The sequence below is a fragment of the Triticum dicoccoides genome, chromosome 4A (assembly GCF_002162155.2).
Source record: "Triticum dicoccoides isolate Atlit2015 ecotype Zavitan chromosome 4A, WEW_v2.0, whole genome shotgun sequence".
Taxonomy (NCBI): Eukaryota; Viridiplantae; Streptophyta; class Magnoliopsida; order Poales; family Poaceae; genus Triticum; species Triticum dicoccoides.
This window is the reverse complement of record NC_041386.1, coordinates 645,416,461-645,443,004: the sequence shown is the minus strand read 5'-3', so window position 1 is coordinate 645,443,004 and position 26,544 is coordinate 645,416,461. Positions and strand designations below refer to the sequence as shown.

The window sequence follows — 26,544 nt, the reverse complement described above, 5'->3', positions numbered from 1 at the left end:
TTTAGGAAGCTAGCGCTCTGTCGACCTTTCCCCATCCCCCCGAGTCGCTCCCCAGGCGACTTCGAGGGCGCAACCGCGCCGCCGCCTAGAAGCCCTCCCTCAGGTGCTCCCTCTCCGCCGCTGTCGCCGGCATTTGCGCCACGGTGGCGGCGGGCCCCCGTTGCCAAACGGCGCCGGGGGCGGCTCCTTCTCGTGGTGGCGCTGGCGACCGCTGGAATCGGCTGGGGGCGGGGATGGCGGCTGGCCGGCACGGACATGCCGGGGCGGCGGCCCCGGGGACGCGGAGGCAGGGGAGTGCGGTGGCCGGCTGTTCCCGGCGTGGGGGCTACGGGATGGCCTCGTTTCGGGGTCCGTGCTCTCCCAGATCCGGCCAGGACGACGGCTTCCATGGAAGGCCTCCGCACATGGCAGGCGGGCTGGGGCGTGGCTGCTCCGGCTGGCGTCTGAGGATCCGCGGTGGTGGCGGTGTGCCATGGATGGACGGAGGCGGCGTGACGACGTCGCTCGAGGTGGTGCAAAGATGTCCTGGTGATGGCGGTGTTGGCCCATGGATGGTAGGCGGGTGTTGGCTAGTGGCGGAGCGGCTCCGGAAAGTGGATCCTCAGTGTGGAAGCCAGGGCGGCGGCCCCGGAAAACCGTGCGACAAGGTGGCGCGGTGGTTCGAGATCTTGGTGGCGTGTGGTTGCTGCTGGCTGATCTATGGCTCGACGACAGCGACATGCTACTTCCCTCTCCACGGTAATGGCCCAAGGCGACACCTTTGCTCCCCCTTCCCAGTTTGCTATGATGCGGAGACTTGATGGACATGGTCAGGAGAAATCCGTGCGCTGCTGCGGCTGCGGGTAACGATGACGCCTGTGGGCGCCGTCTCCTCCCTGGAGGCGTTGTCATGGCCATGTCCATCCCCTGATCAAGCACCGAGGGAAACCCCAGGCTCGGTTCGCCGGGCCAGGCAGCGGCGGCACCATGGCGTCGTCCTCTCCTTGGAGACGCTGCGTGGGTGCTTGGAGTGTCTTTCATGGAGGAGTACCTGGTGCGGGTTGCCTTGTTTGCCTCGGCCACGCGGCTTTGTCACATGTTGTCACATGTTGGTTGTTGCCGTGGGCATGGGCATCCAGGGCGCAATGTACTCCATCTTCGACGCCTTTTTTGAGATGTCTTCCTCGAGTTAGGCTAGCTCCTGTTGTTCACTTGCCGATCTCCTAGACACTAAGAGTGGACGGTGCGTTGATCTAGTTTGGTTTGAAGGTCGTGCTCCGAGGTGTTGGATTCGGATGTGTTCTACATCTTCGCCATTTATGGCTTGAGTTTGGGCAGGGCAAGTAGTGTGTCGGTGTTGTGATGGTGGACGTGGATGCTAACCTCTTGGTATAGCATTGTGCCGAAAGGCGTTGTATCGGTCATCTTGGCCTCTTCTTCTATGAATATATGATACGCATGCTCGTGCGTATTCTAGAAAAAAAAACAGCTACGCCTATTGGGCCGGTGCACGACACGCCTTATCTTCCACTAAAAAGGGTTGCTCCCACGAGGATTCAACCACGCGACATCAAGTTCCCGTTCCAGTTGACTAACCACTAGAACAACCAATTGCTCGTGAATATTTCCAGCGCGAAAGATATAAGAATAAGTAAAGTTGCGCTATTTATTGCACACAGATTTGGGAAAATGTGATTTTTTTGGAAGAAAATTTGAAAGTTCACAGATTTCAGAACAAATCACGAGTAGAAAAATATAACAAACTGAAAAAAATCATTGATTTTCAAAAAAGTTCACAAATTAAAAAGTTCATCAATTTTGAAAAATAGTTCATCGATTTTGAAAAAAGTTCATTCGAATTTGGAATTCTTTTTTACTGCTGTTACCTTCGGACGCAGGGTCCCGAGTTCGAATCCTTTTGCCCGCACCTTTTTTGGGGCGTTTAAAACAGGAAAGAAAAGAAATATGGGCCGGCCTAGAGTGGAGCGGGTATGCGCCGGATTGTAGAAACACCTGTAACGGAGCCCTCTGGTAAATTGGGCTTGTTCTGCCCACCGCAACCCATTTATCTGACGACGAAGAGACAGCCCATTTATCTAACCAACCCTGATCTGCCGTATTCCCACCGCCGCCGGCAGGCAAGCGCCTCCCGCGGCCACCGCTAGCCGCTCCACCCACCGCCACAGCGCGCCTCCTTTCCTACTACGGCCGCGCCCCAGCATTTCCACCCCGCTCGCGGCGCCCCGACGATCTGGATAAGCGACGGCTAACATTCACCATCCCGAAGATCTGGATAAGCACCATGGTACCTCCTCTGCTTCCCGTCACGGTCTTCACCCATCTCAATAAGGCGAGGCCCTCCTGGCAGCGTGGGGAGGGAGTTTAAGCTGGAGTCGCCGATGGCGGGGGCCGCGGTGTGGGAGGAAGGGGAGGTTGGGGCGGTTGGTCCTCGTTAATCTCACGCGAACGCAGTCGTCGTGTCTGCAAGGCGGCTGGCGCTGATGCAGCCCACTACGACCTCCGGTTGCTCCTCGGCGTCATGGGCGTGCCTCTCGCGCCCGTGCATGTGTGTGCCGCTCAGTCTCTCTCGCACCTCAGCATTAAGGACAGTCCAATCGTAATTGCTTCTCCTTCATGCTACTGGATTACCCCTTTTGCTCGAGATTTTCCGAGTCTTGTGTTCGATGAAATGCTCGATTCAGATTTCTTCTTGTATGTATATGTCTTATTTCTCTCCTTCAATTTATGGCATGCACACTATATGAAATTTATTTCTCATGATTACAATGATGTAGGGGAATAAGAAGTTAGCTCGTTAGGGGAGGACCATGGTGAGGCTGCAGCCCAGCCATGGCTTCCATTGGTATTCATTATACTGGTTGTTGATTATACTTAGTATCTCATTCTCATTGTAGGGAGAAGCTTTCATTCATGTAACTTGCACTGACTAGAGGGAGCATTCGTTATGAAAGCGGAGAAGACGGCACAATGTGTGTCTGAATGCTCCATTCTTTGCTCTAGGCAAGTCTCTCTTCCCGGTGAAGTCTTCATAGTTTATATAAAAAATTTCTGTAAACAATTCAGGCTTTGATTTCCTTAACAATGTACACATCATGTGTTTGATGCAAATGCAATGCACAACAGGAATCATTGTACTCAACGGTCTCTATTTTGTGTAAGTGAGGAACATAACAAGGCTATAGCTGATTGCATGTGTCATGTCGTTAACTTCGATATTCCATCTTTCGAAATGATGTTCATGTGAAGCTTACCATAAAACTTATGTTTCAGGTGCAAGTATGTTGGCTTGAGAAGCATCAGAACTAAAGGTTGAATATAAGCAAGTGTGATTCCAACAACTACGATATTCTGTGAGGTCGACCTGGTGTCATACTACTTAATTAACTCTTGTGTGCCACCATACCCCTGGTCGCAGTGCCCATGACTTCAGTCCTAGCATGTTGCATGCCACAGCTTCTGCCACCTCACTATCTTCAACTTGTTGGAGTACTGGCCAACCTCATGGAACCACAGTACGCTCCTTAATGTTCTCCTGCTTCTTCTCTCCTTTTTGTTTAGTCCCTGATACTAAGGTTTAGTAGAGTCGACGCTAAAGTCCGTGTAGTTGTACATGCTTATTAGAATATCCCAATTACCCATATGCATGTTGATGTTCAGCATTTTGCTGCAGACTTGCTGCATTATTATATAAAGTTTCTGTTATCGACCCTCTCCTACTAATATAATTGTATTGGTTTGGGAATAGTACGATGATGGTCCTGGCAGACAATGAAACTTAACACTGCACATTAATTAATTTTTAGTTGCATGCTCATCCCTGAGAAGCTCAACAAAAATTATGCCATGTGAAAATATTCTTGTATAAATTTACAGTATATGACTTTCAGTGTTTGTGCCCAGCAAGTGACAAGATTTAATAAGTACGACAGCTACATGTATTTTTCACAGTGTATATATGTTATTTTCGCGCCGAGTTTAACATGACTAGATGTTTGATTACTCTTGTGTAGAATAAAACAGAGGTTTAGGTTGTTCTTGTAGGCCGAGTTTGAATATAGTATGTGCATGTGCATGGCAGTCAAATTATATACATGTTGAGTTCCTGTTTAATAACTTGGTCTTGATGCTGCCGTTGTCCGTACCCCACAAATCAAACCCAACCCAAGTCAAAAGATAGTGTCACTAGTTTCTCATCAAATCTACATGAAATTTATACATATACATACTACACAGCTGGCTCCCACCCGTCACCCTCTCCCTTTTCTCTCTCTCTCTCGCCACCAAGTGGGCCTTAGCTGCTGAGTACTGCTATGCGATCCATGCGATTTAGCGATATGTTTAGGAAGTAGTGGAAGAAAATAGCCCGCCTAGGCGAAGGTTAACTGTACTAGGATCTAGGCAACAAGAAAACGCCTAGCAATTCCTTTATCCTCGCTAGGGAGTCTAGATCTCCATATAATGAGCTCCAATATTATTACGGGCTTATAAGGATGGCTAGTAGAGTTTGTTAATAATTCTGGCAAGTATATCTTGTGTAGATGATCAATAGTATCCATAGTTTGATGTTGTTATATCATGTAATATTTTATTCAATGTCTCATGGAACTGGCCCATGTTTGCTAGATGCAACAAGTGACAATAGTTTCCGTTATTCCTTTTTAACATGCAAAAAACGGTAACATACTGCATTGACGATTGTCTATCGGCACAGAGCCAAATATTTGATTATCTCATGTAGTACATAGATGATGAGATTTCCAGTAATATTTTCAGTCACCTCTGAATGTTATTAGTTTTTTTACTTATGTACTGACATTATTGTCCTGTTTTATGTTGTCCACATGAAGGTTCTTCTCACTCAACAGATCTGCAGCTATCAGTAATATAATGAGTTGTTGTTTTGTTTCCAGGCATGGTTCTTCCATCCCACCCTTATCTTCTCAAGGAAACACACATCAGTATTCTTCATATGGTGGTGGATACCAGAGTGGTAGTACAACAAAAAAGATTGATATCCCAAATGGAAGGTATGCTACTTGGGAGTTTACTCGTTTGGTTGTTGCATTCTTGCAGTGTTGTTAAAATTATGTGGGTTTAATTATCAATTTTTTTTATGTTACTGTATTTTTTGTCTCGATTTATATTTCTCTACTTGACCTTCCTTTTCCATTGTTTGCTTGTGAAACTCTTCTCTTTAGTTATGACATACCCTATATTCTTGTCAAAATGTACATGTCCAAAACGTTATCTCAACGGGTTGTCTTGTAAAACAAGGTGGTCTAGGAGCAGCAGCAGTATGGCTTTGACATGATTGTATACTTTATACAATTGTGTGCTTGCTTCTGAGATGTTCAGAGATGCACAACAAATCTGAAATTATATTTGTAATTTGCGCAGTCTTTGTTATTAGCTGCTATGCTCTGTGTAGTCTCTCTAATGAAGATACTAGAAATCTTTGAACAATCATAGTTAAATACTGGCAAATCCATACTTCCATTGGGAGGTTTATATACCCTATACGTCTTCACCACATATCATACCGGTGCTTGTGGTGTTATCCATATATCGCAGGCTATACTGTCTATTGATCATTATCTTGACATAAGGCCAAATTAGTGTCAGTAACTAGTTTTGAGGGCTGCACACATCAATCCCGGAGGCAGATTTGTTACTACCTAATGTTAATATACTTGATGCCGATGGACGAAAGATAAAATTATGAATTGCTCCCTCTGTTTTGGTATAAAAGTCTCATGTGTACCATTGGAGTATACCATTAGAATATAATACATACATCCAGGAACATGCCTGGTCTTTCTATATCGAAACAGAAGGAACTAGTTTGTATTTGGATTATATGATTGGATTTCATATACCTGGTCTTGTCCTGTCAAATTTTCGTTTGCTATTTTTGTACATCTTTGGCCCACAATACCATTTCTCTTTTTCTAAAATCCAGGGTACTTCCAGAATTCATCTAAAGTTTCCTCTTTCCAATGATACTACTTATGTAAATTTTGGATCCATTTGCACATATTGTTTATTGATTGTGTGTTCATTTTATTTTTCCAACGAGTAGAAATCATTATCTTTTGAAAGATTCAAGGACGTTCGAGGAGTGACTAGTACCATTGAAGACTTTGCTGAGCGAGGCAAGAAACCTACTTTGATCATGTTGAACCCATATTTGCATTACACTTAGAATTATTTTTCATGCATAAAGTATTGTTTACTAGTATTGCTATTAAGTAAATTAGCTAGGGTTTAGCTATGCCCTATGTGCTTGATATTGACACCCCTTTGACATTCTTATGCTAAGTAAATTAGCTAGGGTTTCGCTATGCTCTATGTGCTTGATATTGACACCCTCCTTTGATAATACCGTTCCTTCACCATGTAGTGGTCACAAATAAATGTGGGTCATATGTGCAATTTAATAGTATTGCTTAGCCATGCTAGTCGCATAAATCATAGGACTTGGGAAGAATTTTTGTTACTCATAAATGTTTTACAAAAACCTAAGGGTGTCACTAATGCCCATGGTATGATTCTGAAAATAAGGTTATATAAAATGGAGATGAAGTGGAGATTTAGTTAGGTGATTGTGACTTTGACGAGATAGTCAAAGATGTTCGGTGGATTATAAATTCTTTATGTATAGTAAATGAGCATGGTGGTTATTGTATTGGCGGATAAATGGATCTTCAATAAACTTGAAGCAATTTGGATTTAGTTAGGCGATTGTAATCTTGAACCAAATTTCATGGTGGATTATAAGCTTTCGATGCATTTATTTAGTTCGTTGTGATCTTGAGGAGATAGTCAAAGATGTTCGGTGCATTAATTAATCTTGGACAATTTGGATTTAGTTAGGTGGTTGTGATATTGAACCGTATTTCATGATGAATTATGAGATTTCAGGTGGACTTAGTTACGTGATTTAATCTTGAGAAGATAGTCTAAATTGTTTGGTTGATTATGAGATTTTAGGTATGGTAGATGAGCATGGTGATTATTATACTGATGGATAAATAGATCTTTAATTTTGTTTGAACCATTTAGGATTTAGTTAGGTGGTTTAGATCTTAAACCAAATTTCACGGTGGATTATGAGGTTTTGGTTGAATTTAGTTAGGTGATTGTGATCTTGACGAGCTAGTAAAAGATGTTTGGTGGATTATGTGAATTTAGGTCTAGTAGGTGAGCATGGTGGTTATTATATCGGTGAATAAGTAATTTTTAACAAACTTAAGAAATTTTGGATTTAGTTAGGCGATTGTGATCATGAACTAAATTTCATGGTGAATTACGATATTTTAGATGGATTTAGTCAGTTGATTGTGATCTAGAAGAGATACTCGAAGATGTTCGATGGATTAATTATCCTTTAATAATTTGAATTACATTTGGCTATTGTGATTGAACTGAATTTCACGATGATTTATGTGATTTTAGGTGGATTTAAATATGTTATTATGATCTTGAGAAGATGTCAAAGATGTTTGGTGGATTTTAAGATTTTAGGTCTAGTATGTGAGCATGGGGACTTATATTGGTGGATGAATAGACCTCTAATTTAGCTTGAAACAATTTGAATTTAATTAGATGATTGTGGCCTTTTAACCAAATTCATGGTGGATTTTGATGTTTAGGTTGGATTTAGTTAGGTGATTGTGATCTTGACGAGATAGTCAAAGATGCTCGATGGGTTATGTCAGAATTTATGCCTAGTCTAGTAAATGAGCATGGTGGTTATTATATTGGTGGATAAATGGATTTTTAGTAAACTTGGAGTAATTTGGATTTAGTTAGGCGATTGTGATCTTGAACCAAATTCCATGGTGAATTATGAGATTTTAAATGAATTTAATTAGCTGATTGAGATCTTGAGGAGATAGTCCAAGATGTTCGGTGGATTAATTAATATTTTTTTGAACATAGTACAAGCGCAAGTGCTATATAGACGTGCATACACTCGCCTCTATGAACGCACACACGCACACCCTACACCTATGAGCATCCCCGAGAGACTAAGCCGGCTTATCATCTTGAGATTTTACGAAGTCACCGTAGGCGCCTCGTAGTTGACGGGAACAATTTGGATTTAGTTCGGTGAGTGTGATATTGAACTAAATTTCTCGGTGATTTATTTGATTTTAGGTGGATTTAGTTAGGTGATTGAGTCTTAAAAAGATAGTCAAAATGTTCGGTGGATTATGAGATTTTAGGTATGGTAAATGAGCAAGGTGATTATTATATTAGTAGATAAACAAATATTTAATTTAGTTTGGATCAATTTGGATTTAGGTAGGGATTGTGATCTTTTAACCTAATTTTACAATGGATTATGAGGTTTTGGTTGGATTTAGTTAGGTGCTTGTGATCTTGACAAGGTAGTTAAAGAGTTCGATGGATTAATATGTCTAGTAAGCGAGCATGGTGGCTATTACATTGGTGGATAAATGGATCTTTAATAAGCTTGAAGATATTTGAATTTAGTTAGGCGATTGTGATCTTGAACCAAATTTTATGGTGGATTATGAGATTTTAGCTAGATTTGATTAGTTGATTGCGATTTTGAGGAGATAGTAAAAGATGTTTGGTGGATTAATTAATCTTGAACAATTTGGATTTAGTTAGGTGATTGTGATATTGAACCAAATTTCTCGGTGATTTATGAGATTTTAGTTGAAGGGGAGCCTTGGCGCAGTGGTAAAGCTGCTGCCTTGTGACCATGAGGTCACGGGTTCAAGTCCTGGAAACAGCCTCTTACAGAAATGTAGGGAAAGGCTGCGTACAATAGACCCAAAGTGGTCGGACCCTTCCCCATACCCTGCGCAAGCAGGGGCTACATGCACTGGGGTTGCCCTTTTATGAGATTTTAGTTGGATTTAGTTAGGTGATTGTGTCTTCAAAAGATAGTCAAGGACGTTCGGTGATTATGATATTTTAGGTGTAGTAGACGAGCATGATAATTATTATATTGGTGGATAAACAGATATTTAATATAGTTTGGAACAATTTGGATTTAGTATGGTGATTGTGATTTTTAACCAAATTTTAGGGTGGATTATGAGATTTTGATTAGATTTAGTTAGGTGATTGGGATCTTGACGTGCTAGTAAAAGATGTTCGGTAGATTATGTGAATTTAGGTCTAATAGGTGAGCATCGTGATTATTATATTGGTGGATAAATAATTTTTTTATAAACTTGGAAAAAATTGGATTTAGTTAGGCAATCGTGATCTTGAACCAATTTTATGGTGGATTATGAGATTTTTGATGGATTAGTTAGTTGATTGTGATCTTGAGGAGATAGTCAAAGATATTCGATGTATTAATTAACTTGAACAATTTGGATTTAGTTAGGTGGTTCTGATATTGAACTAAATTTCTCTGTGATCTATGAGGTTTTAGTTGGATTTAGTTAGGTGATTGTGTCTTCAGAAGATAATCAAAGATGTTTGATGGGTTATGAGATTATAGGTCTAATAAATGAGCATGGTGATTATTATATAGTTAGGTGAATGTGATTTGATGAGCTAGTAAAAGATGCTCGGTGAATTATTGTGAATTTAGGTCTAGTAGGTGAGCATGTTGATTATTATATTGATGGATAAATAAATCTTTAATAAATTTAAAACAATTTGGATTTAGTTAGATGATTGTGACCTTGAACCAAATTTCATGGTGGATTATGAGATTTTTGATGGATTAGTTAGTTGATTGTGATCTTCAAGAGATAGTCAAAGATGTTTTGTGGATTAATTAATCTTGAACAATTTGGATTTAGTTAAGTGGTTGCGATACTGAACCGAATTTCACGCTGGATTATGAGATTGTAGGTGGATTTAGTTAGGTGATTGTGTCTTGAGAATATTGTCATAGATGTTTGCTAGTCTATGAGATTTTAGGTTTAGTAGATGGGAATGGTGATTATTATATTGGTAGATAAACAAATCTTTATTTTAGTTTGGAACAATTTTGACTCAGTTAGGTGATTGTTATGTTTCAACCAAATTTACGATGGATTTTGAGATTTTTTTGGATTTAGTTAGGTGACTGATCTTGACAAGATAGTCAAATATGTTTGGTGAATTATGTTAATTTAGGTCTAGTAAGTGAGCATGGTGGTAATTATGTTGGTGGATAGATGGATCTTCAGTAAAAATGAAGCTATTTGGATGTAGTTTGGTGATTGTGATCTTGAACAAATTTCACGGTGGATTTACGAGATTTTTAATATATTTAGTTAGTAGATTGTGATCTTGGGGGATACCAAAGATGTTCGGTGGATTATAATCTTGAACAGTTTTGATTTAGTTAGGTGATTGCGATATTGAACCAAATTTCTCGGTGATTTATGATATCTTAGTTGGATTTAGTTAGATGATTGTGTCTTTACAAGATAGTCAAGGATGTTCGGTGGATAATGAGATTTTAGGTTTAGTAGATGAGCATGGCGATTATTATATTGGTGGATAAACAAATATTTAATTTAGTTTGAAACAATTTAGATTTAGTTAGGTGATTGTGATATTGAACCAAATTTCTCTTTGATTTATGAGATTTTAGTTGGATTTAGCTAGGTGATTGTGTCTTGAGAAGATAGTCAAAGATGTTTGGTGGATTATGAGATTTTAGGTCTAATAGATGAGCATGGTGATTATTATATTGATGGATAAATAGATAAACTGATATTTAATTTAGTTTGCAATTTGGATTTAGTTAGGTGATTGTGATCCTTTAACTTAATTTTACGATGGATTATAAGGTTTTGGTTGGATTTAGTTAGGTGATTGTGATTTTGACGAGCTAGTAAAAGATTTTCGGTGGATTATGTGAATTTAGGTCTAGTAGGTGAGCATGTTGATTATTATATTGGTGGATAAATGGGTCTTTAGTAAACATGGAGCAATTTGGATTTAGTTAGGCGATTGTGATGTACTACAAATTTCATGGTGGAGATTTGCAATGGATTTAGTTGATTGTGATCTTGAGAAGATAGTCAGAGATGTTCGGTGGATAAATTAGTCTTGAACAATTTGAATATATTTAGGTGATTGTGATATTGAACCAAATTTCTCTTATGATTTATGGGATTTTAGTTGGATTTAATTAGGTGATTGTGTCTTGAGATGATAATCAAATATGTTTGGTGGATTATGAGATTTTAGGTCTAGTGGATGAGCATGGTGATTACTATATTGGTGGATAAGCATATATTTAATTTAGCTTGGAGCAATTTGGATTTAGTCAGGTGATTGGGATCTTGACGAGCTAGTAAAAGATGTTCGGTGGATTATGCGAATTTAGGTCTAGTAGGTGAGCATGTTGGTTATTATGTTGGTGGATAAATATTTTTTTAATAAACTTGGAAAAGTTTGGATTTAGTTAGGCGATTGTGATCTTGAACCAAGTTTTATGGTGGATTATGAGAATTTTGATGGATTAGTTAGTTGATTGTAATCTTGAGGAGATAGTCAAAGATGTTCGGTGTATTAATTAATCTTGGACAATTTGCATTTAGTTAGGTGATTGTGATATTGAACAAAATTTCTTCGTGATTTATGAGGTCTTAGTTGTGTTTATTTAGATGATTGTGTTTTGAGAAGATAGTCAAAGATGTTTGGTGGATTATGAGATTTTAGGTCTAATAGATGCGCATGGTGATTGTTATATTGGTGGATAAATGAATCTTGAATAAATTTGGATTTAGGTGGATTTAGTTAGGTGATTGAGTCTTGAAAAGATAGTTAAAATGTTCGGTGGATTGTGAGATTTTAGGTATGGTAAATGAGCAAGGTGATTATTATATTAGTAGATAAACAAATATTTATTTTAGTTTGGATCAATTTGGATTTAGGTAGGGATTGTGATCTTTTAACCTAATTTTACAATGGATTGAGGTTTTGGTTGGATTTAGTTAGCTGCTTGTGATCTTGACAAGGTAGTTAAAGATGTTCGATGGATTAATATGTCTAGTAAGCGAGCATGGTGGCTATTACATTGGTGGATAAATGGATCTTTAATAAGCTTGAAGATATTTGAATTTAGTTAGGCGATTGTGATCTTGAACCAAATTTTATGGTGGATTAATTGCGATTTTGAGGAGATAGTAAAAGATGTTTGGTGGATTAATTAATCTTGAATAATTTGGATTTAGTTAGGTGATTGTGATATTGAGCCAAATTTCTCGGTGATTTATGAGATTTTAGTTGGATTTAGTTAGGTGGTTGTGTCTTCAAAAGATAGTCATGGACGTTCGGTGATTATGATATTTTAGGTCTAGTAGACGAGCATGATAATTATTATATTGGTGGATAAACAGATATTTAATATAGTTTGGAACAATTTGGATTTAGTATGGTGATTGTGATTTTTAACCAAATTTTAGGGTGGATTATGAGATTTTGATTAGATTTAGTTAGGTGATTGGGATCTTGACGTGCTAGTAAAAGATGTTCGGTAGATTATGTGAATTTAGGTCTAATAGGTGAGCATCTTGATTATTATATTGGTGGATAAATAATTTTTTTATAAACTCGGAAAAATTTGGATTTAGTTAGGCAATTGTGATCTTGAACCAAATTTAATGTGGATTATGAGATTTTTGATGGATTAGTTAATTGATTGTGATCTTGAGAAGATAGTCAAAGATATTCGATGTATTAATTAACTTGAATAATTTGGATTTAGTTAGGTGATTGTGATATTGAACTAAATTTCTCTGTGATCTATGAAATTTTAGTTGGATTTAGTTAGGTGATCGTGTCTTCCGAAGATAATCAAAGATGTTTGATGGGTTATGAGATTATAGGTCTAATAAATGAGCATGGTGATATTATATTGGTGGATAAACAAATATTTAATTAGTTTGAAACAATTTGGATTTAGTTCGGTGATGATGATCTTTTAACCTAATTTTATGGTGGATTATAAGGTTTTGGTTGGATTTAGTTAGATGATTGTGATTTTGATGAGCTAGTAAAAGATGTTCGGTGGATTATGTGAATTTAGGTCTAGCAGGAGAGCATGTTGATTATTATATTGGTGGGTAGAAGTAAGGGCCACACGAGTGACTCAAGGCGATGATGCCACTACTGAAAATAACTGGTAAACACGGCAAGAGAGGCGGAGAGACTGGGGGTGATGGCAGTAGATGGACTTTGATCCAGCATCCTACCTACCAGTGCACTTTCCGTTCCCCGCTGATCCGGCTTGGTGTCCTTGTCCTGTTTCTGGATTTGTGTCACGCACTTGATTAAGCATCCCACGTTCTCCTAATGTGCGCCCTTGGCCTTGACGATAGGTAGCGCCGTGTTCTCGGGCGCGTCCCGTGGGTAAAATTCAGGTATGCGTCGATTGTCTGAGCTCTTGCTCGCCATTGTGCTGCCTAGCAAGGGAACACGGGATGTGGGATCAAGATAGCACACATAGCAACCCGCCACCAGGCAACGGACGCCCATCCGGACTTACAGGGAGCGGAGGTGGACACAAAGGTGGATGTTGAGCTCCATAGTAGTCTCAACAGTGTGCTCATCAGTAAGAGCAGCACGAGCAAGAAGATCCTGGATATACTCCTCTTAGGAAATAAAGAAGCCATTAGAGGTAGAAGAAACCTCAATCTCAAGGAAGTAGTGACTTAAGTAAACATGGAGCAATTTGGATTTACTTAGGCGATTGTGATCTTGAACAAATTTTATGGTGCATTATGAGATTTTTCAATGGATTTAGTCGATTGTGATCTTGAGGAGATAGTCAAAGATGTTCGGTGTATTAATTAATCTTGAAGAATATGGATTTAGTTAGGTGATTGTGTCTTGAGATGATAATCAAAGATGTTTCGTGGTTCATGAGATTTTAGGTCTAGTAGATGAGCATGGTGATTATTATATAGTTAGGTGAATGTGATTTTGATGAGCTAGTAAAAGGAAGTAGTGACTTTAGTAAACATGGAGCAATTTGGATTTACTTAGGCGATTGTGATCTTGAACAAATTTTATGGTGCATTATGAGATTTTTCAATGGATTTAGTCGATTGTGATCTTGAGGAGATAGTCAAAGATGTTCAGTGTATTAATTAATCTTGAAGAATATGGATTTAGTTAGGTGATTGTGTCTTGAGATGATAATCAAAGATGTTTCGTGGTTCATGAGATTTTAGGTCTAGTAGATGAGCATGGTGATTATTATATAGTTAGGTGAATGTGATTTTGATGAGCTAGTAAAAGATGCTCGGTGAATTATTGTGAATTTAGGTCTAGTAGGTGAGCATGTTGATTATTATATCGATGGATAAATAAATCTTTAATAAATTTAAAACAATTTGGATTTAGTTAGACGATTGTGACCTTGAACCAAATTTCATGGTGGATTATGAGATTTTTGATGGATTAATTAGTTGATTGTGATCTTCAAGAGATAGTCAAAGATGTTTTGTGGATTAATTAATCTTGAACAACTTGGATTTAGTGAAGTGGTTGCGATACCGAACCGAATTTCACTCTGGATTATGAGATTGTAGGTGGATTTAGTTAGGTGATTGTGTCTTGAGAATATTGTCATAGATGTTTGCTAGTCTATGAGATTTTAGGTTTAGTAGATGGGAATGGTGATTATTATATTGGTAGATAAAAAAATCTTTATTATATTGGTAGATGGGAATGTCTCTCTCTCTCTCTCTCTCTCTCACTCTGGTCTTCCCTTTTTGTCTCATTCTGCAGCTTCATTCAAGCATATTTTAAATTGCTAGGTATTCCAGGTAGTTAGCCTATCTATGGACTGCACCTACATTTGATGTTAGAACTCTGATACTAATTTTATTGCTAAATATTTTTCCCACTGAAAGTGTCAAACAATTACAACTTGGTATGAAGAAGTTTTCTTATAGGGAAATAAAGATTTTTGTATGCAGAACTATTTGGGCTCCTGTAGCTGTATCAGTTGGTTTTAGTTCTCAGATTTTTACTTTGCCTTTTTTGGCAAAAGAATTGGATGTATGAATCTGAGATCTGGACCTCAAGTTCACTGCTTTTCTTTTCATCTGCAGTCGCGAGGAAGAGTAGGAAGATCAGGCAGAGAGGGTTTCACACACCTCTTCTACACTGACAACTCTTTGCTTTCCAGGATTGCCATGGTGAGCTGCTGCTGTAATGCTTTAAATTTTCTTTTGTTTTGTCACTTTGTTAAACTTTGTTATCTTATTCTGATGCTATGATTTGTGATGGCTAGATGAGATTTGTGGTGAAAGTCTCCTTTATTTTGTTTACCTACAGATCTTGAATGCACGATTGATAATTTTGCTGGATAGCTTAGAAATCTAAACAATAGACATTTTAAAGGATATAGTTGGTAAACATGGAAAGCCAAGAAAAATATATAGCTTACTTACGATGGAACTGAAGTATGCCTAATCTTGGACTGCATTTATTGCCTGTCGTAGGTGTGCTTCTTTTATTCTATATTTGGGGGGGTTCTAAGCTATTGAATTAGGAAGCATACAGTTTATCCGCTTGAGACCCGCTCAGTCTGTTGGCTACTACAGGGAGCTTTGGATGGTGGTCTTGATCTTCCGCACAGTGACAAGAGATTTGCTGGCTTCAAGAAGGATAAGCAGCTGGGCGCTGAGATTCACCTCAAATACATCTATGAAGGTCATGTTGCTGACTACATGAAGGTGAGTTGGATCCATTGCCCTCGTGGTATTATAATGCCATTTCTTCATTCCCTAGGGCTATCATTGTTGTATACATGAATTCTTTCTGGAAGATATATCTGGGCCTGATTCACCCATATAAAGTATCCAAAAGCAGTGTACTTTGTTCTTATTTCTGAAGCAGCTTACTGGATCTCGTTTTAACTTCTGCCCTACCCTATTTCAGTCAATAGCTGATGAGGAACCTAAGAAGTACCAATCTCACTTCAGTGAGTACATCAAGAAGAACTGAAGAAGATCAAGGTGATTTTTCTCCGTCTTGTTAACCTTTGTTCTCTCATTTTGATGCTATAAACATGACTACATGAGGGAGAGAAAAGAATACGACAAAGTTAGATGAGATTTGCAGTGAAGAGATTTCTTTCATTTGTTTACCTACATATCTTGATTGCACGATTGATTATTTTGCTGGGTATGTTAGGAATGCAAATGCCCCTTTATAGGAAGCTTGAAACTTCAATTTTCTGATGGGGAGTTATGTGTGGTTTCAGGGTTACAGATGCCAGTGCCACAAGGCTTGCCTAACAAAGGTTCCCAGAAAAGGAATGGTTTGACAAAAAAAGGTGGTTCTTTCTTTAACTGTTTCGATCCTCTTTTTAATGCTAAAAGGAATGCTTATGTTTATGTTTTACTATTTGTAAAATAAACATATATCATGTTTTAGAGCAAATTTCAGGTTAAACATTTTCACTATTTGTATTCCTGGTTTGAACATATGCTAGAATCATATCTACTCCTGAAAATCTTTGTATGTATATGCAGTCGTTTTGGAATGGGCTATGATTCCTTTTTAGTATTTTAGGTTACACATTTCTCCTAAGAATCTTGATATTCACTATATTAGTATAGGTTTGTAATTTTTCCTTGGGAATCTATATATCCAGTCAAGCTGGGATAGGCTATATTTTTTTTACTCGGTCATGGCGATGGCACTCTGCCGACGACATGGCAACAGGTCAATAGTTCATGTTCTTTCTATACATTTTTGCAGGCTTTGCTCTCCAGGTGCAGAACACTTTCCCACTCCCCATCGATGACGATCTTCCTGCATGAGCATTTTCATCTGTGCTCCCTATTTTCCTTGCTCCACTAAGAATGAAGCCATTAACTGTTGACTGTAATTGCGGGGTAGCTCTTTTAGTACCACAGAAGTTATTCCGAAAGGTCATTAAGCTTATTCTAATGCCAACTTCTGTAGAGGTGCTTGTCTTATTACAGTATGTTCCTTTTGACAAATCAACAGAAGTGTACAAAATTCATTTAAATGGGTTCGCAAGGTATTTTCATTAGCAATGCCACAAGGCATCAGAAAGCACAAGTAGCGAGATTGTGTTAAATTAATCTGCTAGAGTATGGTGATAACAGAGGGGCACTGTTTTTGAAAATTGTTTTTTCTGTTCCAATTGTATAGGGCCCTCCGCAAGGATATTGATTCATCAGGTGTAGATGTTTAGTTGGACAGATATTGTTCGTCAGTTTCTTAGTGCGTGCCTAGCTGTTTCCCCTTTTTACATTGCTTCTTTTCTGTAGGATTTCTTGAAACATACTCCCTCCGTTCCAAAATAGATGACCCAACTTTGAACTAACTTTGTACTAAAGTTAGTACAAAGTTGAGTCATCTATTTTGGAATGGAGGGAGTAATAACTTGCTTCCACAATTGTAGAATGATCATGGTTTCTTTGCATTCCTGTACTTTCATACGATTAACAATTTCATGGCTATCCTAGGTAACAAACAGACATCATTGGCATTAGCCAATGCATTTGCGTTAAATGCCCTGCTGGCCGAGTGCAACTTCATTCTTCTTTAGTGGGTATTTGTATTTTCCAAAAAGAAGTTGGTGCACCTCATAGTTGTTTTGTAGCCTGACTATTATGCCTAGATTTTGCTCTATGATACAGAACTAAGTAGTTAACTATGTCAGTTGGCTATCTGTGTTGCTTCATAGTTATGGAAAAACAGGGTAGAGCTCTAATGACTACTCTCCTCAATCAATCTACAAGAGCCAAGATTATCTTTTAAGTAGATTCCATATCTTTGAACAACAGATTCTGATTCTTTTACAGAGATGTTTTAATGCATTTTTTATCAGTTGCGCTACTACATTTTACTAATGATTTGAGCTGCCTTATTCCCACATAGCGACTATCTAAATTATTAACATCGAGGACGAGGCGTCGACCCGTTGGCTGGGCAGCTGGGGTAGCTGCCAGCCCACCCGAGTTCGAGCCCCGGCTTTGACGCGTGGTGCTCGCGGAGTTTCTCCTATAAAAAAATGCCAACGAGGGTTAGCCCTTGGGTTGGTCTTATTTAAAAAAAAATTTATTGACATCCACTCAAATAAATATACAAGAGTTGTATGAAAGGGAACCACTCATCTTTTTAACAAGAAATATGTTTAGCGTCATAACAATGTTCAGGACGCACATGCATGCCAGAACACTGAGGGGTGGTCTTACAAATGACAACTACTTTCATGTTAGTAATTTCTTCTGTTTGACATATTCCACGACCCTTCTTGCTAGCTCCAGTCATTCAATTTATCATTATATCCACCATATTTTTATGCTCGGCATTCCTAATTTGCCGGTCACAAGAAACTGTAGTATAATGTCAGGTCGCACATTCTTTTTGTTTCATGGTTCAGTACAGGTCTCATGGTGAGCAGCAGCTCTAGGTTGCAGTATAATGTCAACTGATTGCAACATCCTGAGTTATTTTATCGATGTTTTTTATCTGGAAACTTGAATCTCTTTCAACTTTCAGTACACATATATTCTGATCTGTGCATAAGGAAACTCACAAGTTTGTGTCCATCTTTTTGGTTGTAATCATATGGCTTGCATATTTTATCGGACTGATGAGTCACAAAGATAGGACTGATCATATTTGGTACAGAAGATCAAAAGAAGCATTTATATCATCTTTTTGTGTGCTTTATCTGTAGAAAAGTACCATGGGTTGATGGTGTTGGATCCAATTACTATTTGATGTAATTGACTGCTATTCCTAAGAACTGCTCCTGGACACAGTGCTCTATGTTATCATGTCTTGCATTCTGTTGTGTCGCCTATCTTTATAGTTACTCGGATCTTACATTTCGATTTTTGTATTTTTGTCGGTGCAAGTGTTGTCTTCCTACTATCAAACAACAGGGATTTCTTTAAATTAAATTGTACATGTTGTCGAAAATTATCCTGTGTATGTCTATATTCATGCCTACTATAAAACAAACATTCTTCATTGCCTATGCCTTTTCCTTCTGTTAATGATGATAATGCAGCTCTCCATCTTATTAATTCCTTCTTCATTCACTTGAAATATTGCCTAATTTTTTTCTGTGTGTATTTGGTTTAGAACCCTGACTTATGGTCAAACTGAAGGTGCTTAGCATGGTCTAGTATGCATTTCTCAGTTTCTCTTGATTTCTGTTTTTGTTTCATTTCATTTTAAGCCGATTGTATTTGCATACATATTGGAGAGGTTATTTCTCGTGTGAAGTTACTATTTTTTTCCAGTTCTGAAGCACCTTCCTCAACTTTTGATGGTCTACTTTACAAGAGAAAATATTTCTCTGTTTGTATGATGCAGGTTTCTTTATGGTCTACTTTACAAGAGAAAACATTTCTCTGGAAGGAGCTGCTGACAAGGCTTAACAACAAACTGGACGGAGTTCTTCACATGGCAAACATAGATGAAGGAACGATGTATGCCTTCACCTTCAGACGCAAGGCAAAGTGCCTCCGCCTCTGTCTAACTGCTCACTCCCTATGAGGACACCACCGTAAACCTTCGGTGTCACCTATATATAGCTTGTGTACCAGACTTCATGTTTATAATGCTCTTATACCCGAAAACAAAATTCCCACCACCTCTGCGGCTGGCGCACGATTTTTTTTGGTGCAGGTATTGCGAGCTAATCCTACCCCCTCCCCACAGTTTCTGGAAAACGTGGGATCCATTACCAGCAGTATCAAGATCGGGGGCGAGGGCCGAGCAGTTTCAGCGGCGAGCGGGCGATTTCGCGTTGGGCGCCCTCGTCGGCATTGGCTTTCAGCCATGGAGGAATCGACGCCTCAGCTTCACGATGAAACTTTACAGCGTCTCCACCGCCACCGCTTCTGCCCTGAGGTTATTTGGCGGTGGGCAGCAGCGTGTGAAATCTACTGCAGAGGAGTTGGGCATTTTCCTACCGGTGGAAGACCTGCATCCAGCCCCACAAGTCCTTTACTAGCCCTCCTTGCCGCAGTTCCATCCTCTACCGTCAGGCCAGGCTGGTATGAGATTCTGGCAAGGATCTAATTTCATAGCCCTTTTTCATTGCGTGTGTATTCTTCAGTAATGCTCCCAAATCTCTTCTCACACTAGAATTCCAGATACAATGCATCACGTAATTTCTTTTGTTTAGTTGCCATTAGCCAGATATTCACAGAATTCGAGTTAGATTTATTTGAACTGCAGAGTGTCGTACTGACGCTCACCCATTATTCATTCAGGTTATTTCCTGTTAATTTCTATAGAATAAACTAGATGGGAATGTGTTATTTTGCTGAGTGATCATATGGTTATAGCTAGGCTCCATTAGTTTGTGTATGGAAGTAACCTGCTATTCTCTCTTCAACCAACTGCATAAGTAAAATTATTGTGATTATCCATCTGATGACATGAGTAATTCAAATGTTGGTCTGTGTGCATGCTGTCAATGCTTGGCTCCTAGTACCTGTTTACAGATAGAGTTATTTCCATTGCAATGAGAACGGCTATTAATATTTGCTTATTTTTTGGTTGTACCAAGCCACAAACCAAGAGGAGTTATTTCCATTTTTGGTTGACCCTCTTCTCCTTTGTTCTCCTTGATAGTCCAGCAATCAGTAAGTTGAAAAGATTTAAATCAAGGTTTCCTGATAATTCTTTTGAATCTTCCTGTAAGGCAGGCTTTTCAGATATCCCCCATTTAACTAAAGGTGCATTCCTTTTACTTCCGGTGATATAAACTTAATTTGTCTAACCTTCTGTGCATAGGGTCTCCTTCACATGAGAGATAAAGATGTTCCTTGTACAGTATTTAGGTTCTGTAGTAAAAAATATTTTTTTGATTGGTTGTTCTTACTTGTCAGTCACACAGGCCTTTATATTAGGCCTTAGATGCTAGTATTAAGTACTAACTGTTAACCCTTTGTAGTTGAAGAGCAGAATTTCCACTCCCTAGTTCATATTTCTCTGCGCCTTATTCTAGTTCCAAAAATGCATTTTGATGGTGCAACTTGTTGATTGCCTGCTGTTACTGTGAATATTTGATTATGCTTGATAGCATCACTATCGAAGATGGCCTCATTAAAAATCTTAGTTGGGGAGTGAAATTTGCTTTAGTAGTATGCACTGAATTTTCTTATACAGTCATAAGATGAATTTCTTCCTGTGAAACTGAGGACTGAAGGCAGGGGCATAGGATTATTGTGTATATTTACATTACACGGGGTCAAACTGATTCTAGTGCTCAACAGTATGATAGTGACCCAAAAGCAATAGTTTAGCCCCTGCATAAATCATGGGAAATCCCACGTGCATGGAAAATGAAGGACTCAGAGGTTAACATAATCCATTTTATATATACAAACTCTATTAAGGACCCAGGTTGAAGACTTATTCTTCACCCTGGTCGATTGACCAAGTGACCACTGGCTCAACCATGTAAAATTATACCCCAGGAGGAAGCACCTATTCCATTGTAGGCTCTCTGTTTGCTACACAAGAGAAAGAAATTAAGTGTGTTGTTCTAAAAAGGGTGATTAGTCAAACATGATGCAGAGTTGCTTACTAGTAATTAGTAGCTTCTACGATGGAGGATGATTTACTCATAGAATTAGTTGTTGTTGTTCGCTAGTTTTTCACTACCCATTTGATAACAGAAGAAAATTAAACCCCATGTCTCTGTATGAAAAGGTGCAGGCACTTAATGGTCCAAAATTTACAGAGAAATATGCATGATATCAGTGTGATTACCTCATGGTTTGTTTTTTACACCGTCCAAATCTAATTAGCATATATATAGTCAAGAACGGTCATAGCAACTAAGGCAATGGGTAGGTATGATGCTTAGCGCCTTTCGTTTGTAGATACTAATCAGTTCAAACTTTAAGTATATACTGTCCGTTGTTGTAAAGCTGCAGAGATGTCAAACCTTTTGTTCAGAATTTGATATCCAAGCTGCAGAGGCGGCACATAATATAGGGCTGGAGAAAGAGAAACTTTTGTGAAACTTAGCTTGTATGAGACTAATAGAGAAGCTGCAAAAAAATAATTTGAACCTAACAATGATAAAAAGTAAGTTGCCCTTGTAAATCTGTCAAGTAATTTTCTAAAACAATTTTATTCAAGGATTAGTTTAACTATTGAGAGGTCCTAATCCTGTTTGTACTTTGGTTCTTCTTGTTTTAGCAACTACTGACCTTGTTCATGGATACAGGAACCGGGAAGAGCAAGATGATTTTGCAAGTTTTGGTTCGGTTGACACTTATGTGTTTTTGTTAGTGATTTGTAGCTCCTATTTTTTTATCTTCTTTTGAAAATGTAACCCCACTGATTAGTAGGATCAATAATTACCATAATAAAGCTGCCACACTTGCCTTCTTAGAAGATCCATTAAAGAAACATGGCAAAACTCACCAATTGATGTTTTTTTTAAAGAAACATAGCCTGATACTGTTGCTAGTAGCTTACAGTAAACCGAGAACAGGTGACATCATCACATTTGCATGGGCATGTCTAGGTTTTGCCTCTCAAGGAAGACACACCCATTCTCTCCCGAATTTGAGTTTAACATGTACTGTACTATTTCCATTAGCACTATGCATTTCAGTTTTGGACACTCCAATGGCGACATTAGGTATGCTTAGCAAAACTAATCATTCTGGAATCAACACATCATATGACCGAAAATACATGGGCTTTAGTTAGCTCATAGTAACCGTGTACATGTTTATTGATCCAAAAAAGATGTCTTGTAAAACCGAATTACATAAGCATTTAAGTGTAAAACGTGATCTGGATGATGGCATTATCCTTAACTATGCCTTGCCATGATATGTCCATACATATTCAGTGTGCTCTTTCACTTGAGAACAATAGTAGTTGTAGTAAGTTTTTCCAAAAGTTTCTGCCAAAAATCACTATGTTAGAGCCACTGGTGGTTCCTGGAAACTGTAATGGGGAAGAACCCATTTATCAATTTCAGAACCAGCATTTTTGGATTGAATATTTTGTAATGTGTTCGATTGTTTTTAACTAGTGAAATAAAATTACAGAGACTTCATTATTAAATTTTACATCTCTTGTGCTGCCTCGTTGACCTTAGTTAGGTAGATTAGGTAGCAGTTCTATGTTGGTATCGAGCTGGTCAACAGAAATTGCATCGGCGTACTGTGGCATCTGCCACAGCGCAAGCATAGCTGCGACCTTGGTATCTAGCCTCTTGCAATTTTTCTTCAGCTTGTAGTTTGGGTACATGCGGTGTTAATTTTTGTTGCATGTTCTACTGTTTCCTGATTCTCATGGAGGTACAAATATCCAATTTCAAAAGAAAGGCATTTGCCTCCAACTACCATTGTTTCTTGACGTGGTTTCTATTAATTGAAGCAAGGTTCATTCTTTAGTTGAGTTTGGTAGTTGAAGCGATCCAGGTGAGGCCGCAACCATATAAGTAAGATCTACTCCCTATGTCCCATAATGTAAGAGTGTTTGTGATACTAGTGTAGTATAAAAAACGCTTTTATATTATGGGATGGAGGGATTAGTTATTATCAATTTTTCATTAATCATGATGAACTCCATGGAAACATACTACTGTTTTCTCCTCTTTGCAGAATTCCCCTAGTGTGAGTCGACTTTAGAGCTCTAGCGTAATTGCCTTATGAAAGTCACCGCTTGAATTTACCTTGCATTTTTTGCAAGGTATGGGAGAAAGGTTTTTTTATTTTATAGAATGTACCTTTATAACATACTACATGATGGGCAAATGTCGTTAATGAATTTGTTGCAATTCTGGTTCATCGTGCACCACATGCAAATACGCATGTACTCCTTCCGTCCCAAAATAAGTGTCTCAAGCATAGTATAATTTTGTACTCTCTCCATTTACTTATAAGTTCAGTTCAAACTCTAGGCAATAGTTGCCATTTAGTTCAGTTCAAGTTCAGTTTTCTGTGCATTTAGTTAAGTGTTAGGAGCAACAAGTGGAATCCAGTTCAGTTTTGTTCATAATTCTGCATGTGTTGTTCTGTTCAATTCTGCAAATGCTCAGAGAGTCATAACGTTCAAGCAAACACTGGAACATTTTGCCATTAATATATGTTCAATCCTACACGTATACAAGTACCGACTGGAACTCTTATTCAATCATAACATCCAATCAGAACTACAATATTTAGTTCTCTTAATCTTTCCCTCCATATTCAGTTAACATGAGTGACTCAGTTGAACGCTTCGTGCACTTTGCAGCATTTTGGCATGGTTTTTTACTCCAACCGACTCAAGTCTGCTCAGAACACAAACCACATGATGTGTCGAGGTATCCTTGTCTTCTGGCTCCTTGCGATGCCACTGGTGTACGGCGACGGAGCCTTGGCTGGTGACTGCTGCCACGGGACCTTGAAACTGGACCTAAGCAGTGTGTTCCAGGGTGGTGGTGACGTAGAGGATGAGCGCAGTGGCCCTAAAGCCGGGTGCAGTCTGTGAATGAAGATATGTCAAATGACACTACATCTCTTGAAACTATCCGATAAATGGAGAACGTAGGCCATAGCCAAAACTGAAGTTAGTGACCTCAATTGCTGTCACATGAAGAAACTTAGAGCAGGAAAATGTATATGTAAGAATCAACTTGGGGTGGCAAACATACCAGCCGGAAACATTTTAAGGGCTGGTTCGTTGCAGCAAGGTATGCAACATTATAATGCTAAGCTACTCACTTGGACAATGAGATCATGAATTCAACTCTTATGAAAATTGAAGAACTGACAGATTCTTGTACAATCTCGATGCGGATACATTTAACATGAGAGATGAAACAACTCTGAATCCAAAGAGCAATGGAAGTCAAAATCAGCAACTAGCTGTGGCCTGTAGCTTGTTCACCGCCATCAGACAATCTGAAGCCAGAATCATCACTCGTCGATAGCCTTCCGACACAGCAAAATGCAGACCTTTGGTCAAAGCCGCTATTGCTTCAGCCAGTTCTTGGATGCTGACCCCTTGAAGAGTCTGAACAACGCGAGGCAGGACATCACACCCCCACGCCCATCATTTGATCATTCAATGAAGTACTGCAGCATCAGCATTCTTGGCACTATCGATGATGGCTCACCCCTGGAGGTAGACACCGGGGAAACAAGACGCTGTTGGATCATATCAATATAAGCCTCCTGATCTTATGCACAACCCTTTGTAGTACGGGACCACCTTTGCTTTTTCGAGCCTCATTGGGTGCGTCCCCTGGGAATTGATATGTAACAACAATAGTAATGGATGTTTCTTTTATTTGACTAGAGTTGTTTTGACAGTAATTATATGCTTTGGATTATGCGGTAATGAATGGTTTCTACTTGCTATATCTTGCGGATACTTTGAGTACCTCAAAGCATTGGCTTGTTGATATATTACTGTTAGGCATTGGGAATGTGGTGCCGTGAACGATGGTTCTACATTCGCAGCAAGCTTGGTTCAGTTTGCTTTGAACTAGCCGCTCGCTCCCACCAGCCTTTACCGACGGCGGCCACATCGTTTTTTCTTGGGGCGCCTCGGCTTTGCCGCAATCCTGCTGCCACCACGGCACGTAGCGTCCTGCTCCATGAAGCACTAGAGAAGAGGTGTATGCAGTACTCCTTCCGTCCGGAAATACTTGTCGAAAAAATAGGTAAAAATGAATGTATCTAATACTAAAATGTATGTAAATACATCCATTTTTTCGACAAGTATTTCCGGATGAAGGGAGTACTATGTTAGGAAGGGAGCGTGTCATTCCAGGCGGCGATGCCTGCCTGCCTGCCTGATTTTATCTGTTACTGTTAGGTTTGTGATTAGGCCGTACCGCATCATGTGAGACTGCTGCCAAGATTTGTTGCCACGCATTGAGTAGTTCCACCCAGAATCCGAATATATGAGCTATTTTACGACATCCTATACTCGGCAGTGGATCTTGTGCCTAGATTAGACTCTTTTTTTAGAAGTTGTGCCTAGATAGACGATAGCTCTTCGTGTGGGCTGGCCCACAAAACCAGAGTTCCGCTTGCTCGGGTCCTCCTCGCTCGTTTGTTTGATTGACCGGTTTGATGATTGACTTTTAGAAAAAAATAGATCTAAAAAAATTCTGGAATGAGGAAAATATTGCGAATTTTAAAAAGGTCATACATTTTAAATGGTGAACAAATGTAAAAAAAATCATGAATTTGAAAAAAGTTCCTGAGTTAAAAAATGGTTCATCAATTTGAAAAAAAATTCACAGAATTGCTAAAAAGAATTGTGAAATTTGAAAATAGTTCATGAAATTTGAAAACGTTCATAAAATTTGAAAAACATTCATAAAATTTGAAAAACTTCACAACATCTGAAAAACACGAATTCAATAAAAAGTTCACGAGCTGAAGTTCATGCATTTGTTAAAACTTCACGGTCTAAAAAATCAAGAATTTGAAAATAATTCATGAATTAGGAAAAATGTCCATGAATTTGAAAAAAAATCACAAAAAAGAAGAAAAAAGGGTTTAAAATAGAAATGAAAAAAGAAAAAGAACAAAAAAGTACAAGAGACAACGAAAATAAAAACAAACA

The 26,544-nt window shown here is 38.9% G+C and overlaps 1 protein-coding gene across 6 annotated transcripts; it reads left to right on the top strand.

Moving 5' to 3' along the window:
• On the top strand, nt 1-25,305 carry LOC119287664. 6 transcript variants are annotated; one of them, XR_005140895.1, is made up of 10 exons: nt 2,100-2,284; nt 3,271-3,512; nt 4,911-5,027; nt 15,054-15,140; nt 15,532-15,680; nt 15,886-15,962; nt 16,211-16,282; nt 16,711-16,883; nt 19,312-19,997; nt 24,217-25,305. XR_005140895.1 is itself a non-coding variant. In XM_037567246.1 (10 exons), the coding sequence occupies exons 4-10, from the start codon at nt 15,138-15,140 to the stop codon at nt 17,171-17,173; spliced, it is 450 nt and encodes a 149-aa protein (XP_037423143.1). In that variant the 5' UTR covers nt 2,100-2,284; nt 3,271-3,512; nt 4,911-5,027; nt 15,054-15,137; the 3' UTR covers nt 17,174-19,305. The 6 variants fall into 6 exon arrangements, 4 of the variants coding, with proteins under 4 accessions (XP_037423146.1, XP_037423147.1, XP_037423142.1 ...); XR_005140896.1 differs by having other exon boundaries at nt 16,711-16,919; XM_037567246.1 differs by lacking the exons at nt 19,312-19,997; nt 24,217-25,305 and adding exons at nt 16,938-16,996; nt 17,131-19,305 and having other exon boundaries at nt 15,549-15,680; nt 15,844-15,928; nt 16,711-16,766.
• Nucleotides 25,306-26,544: the final 1,239 nt, after the last annotated feature.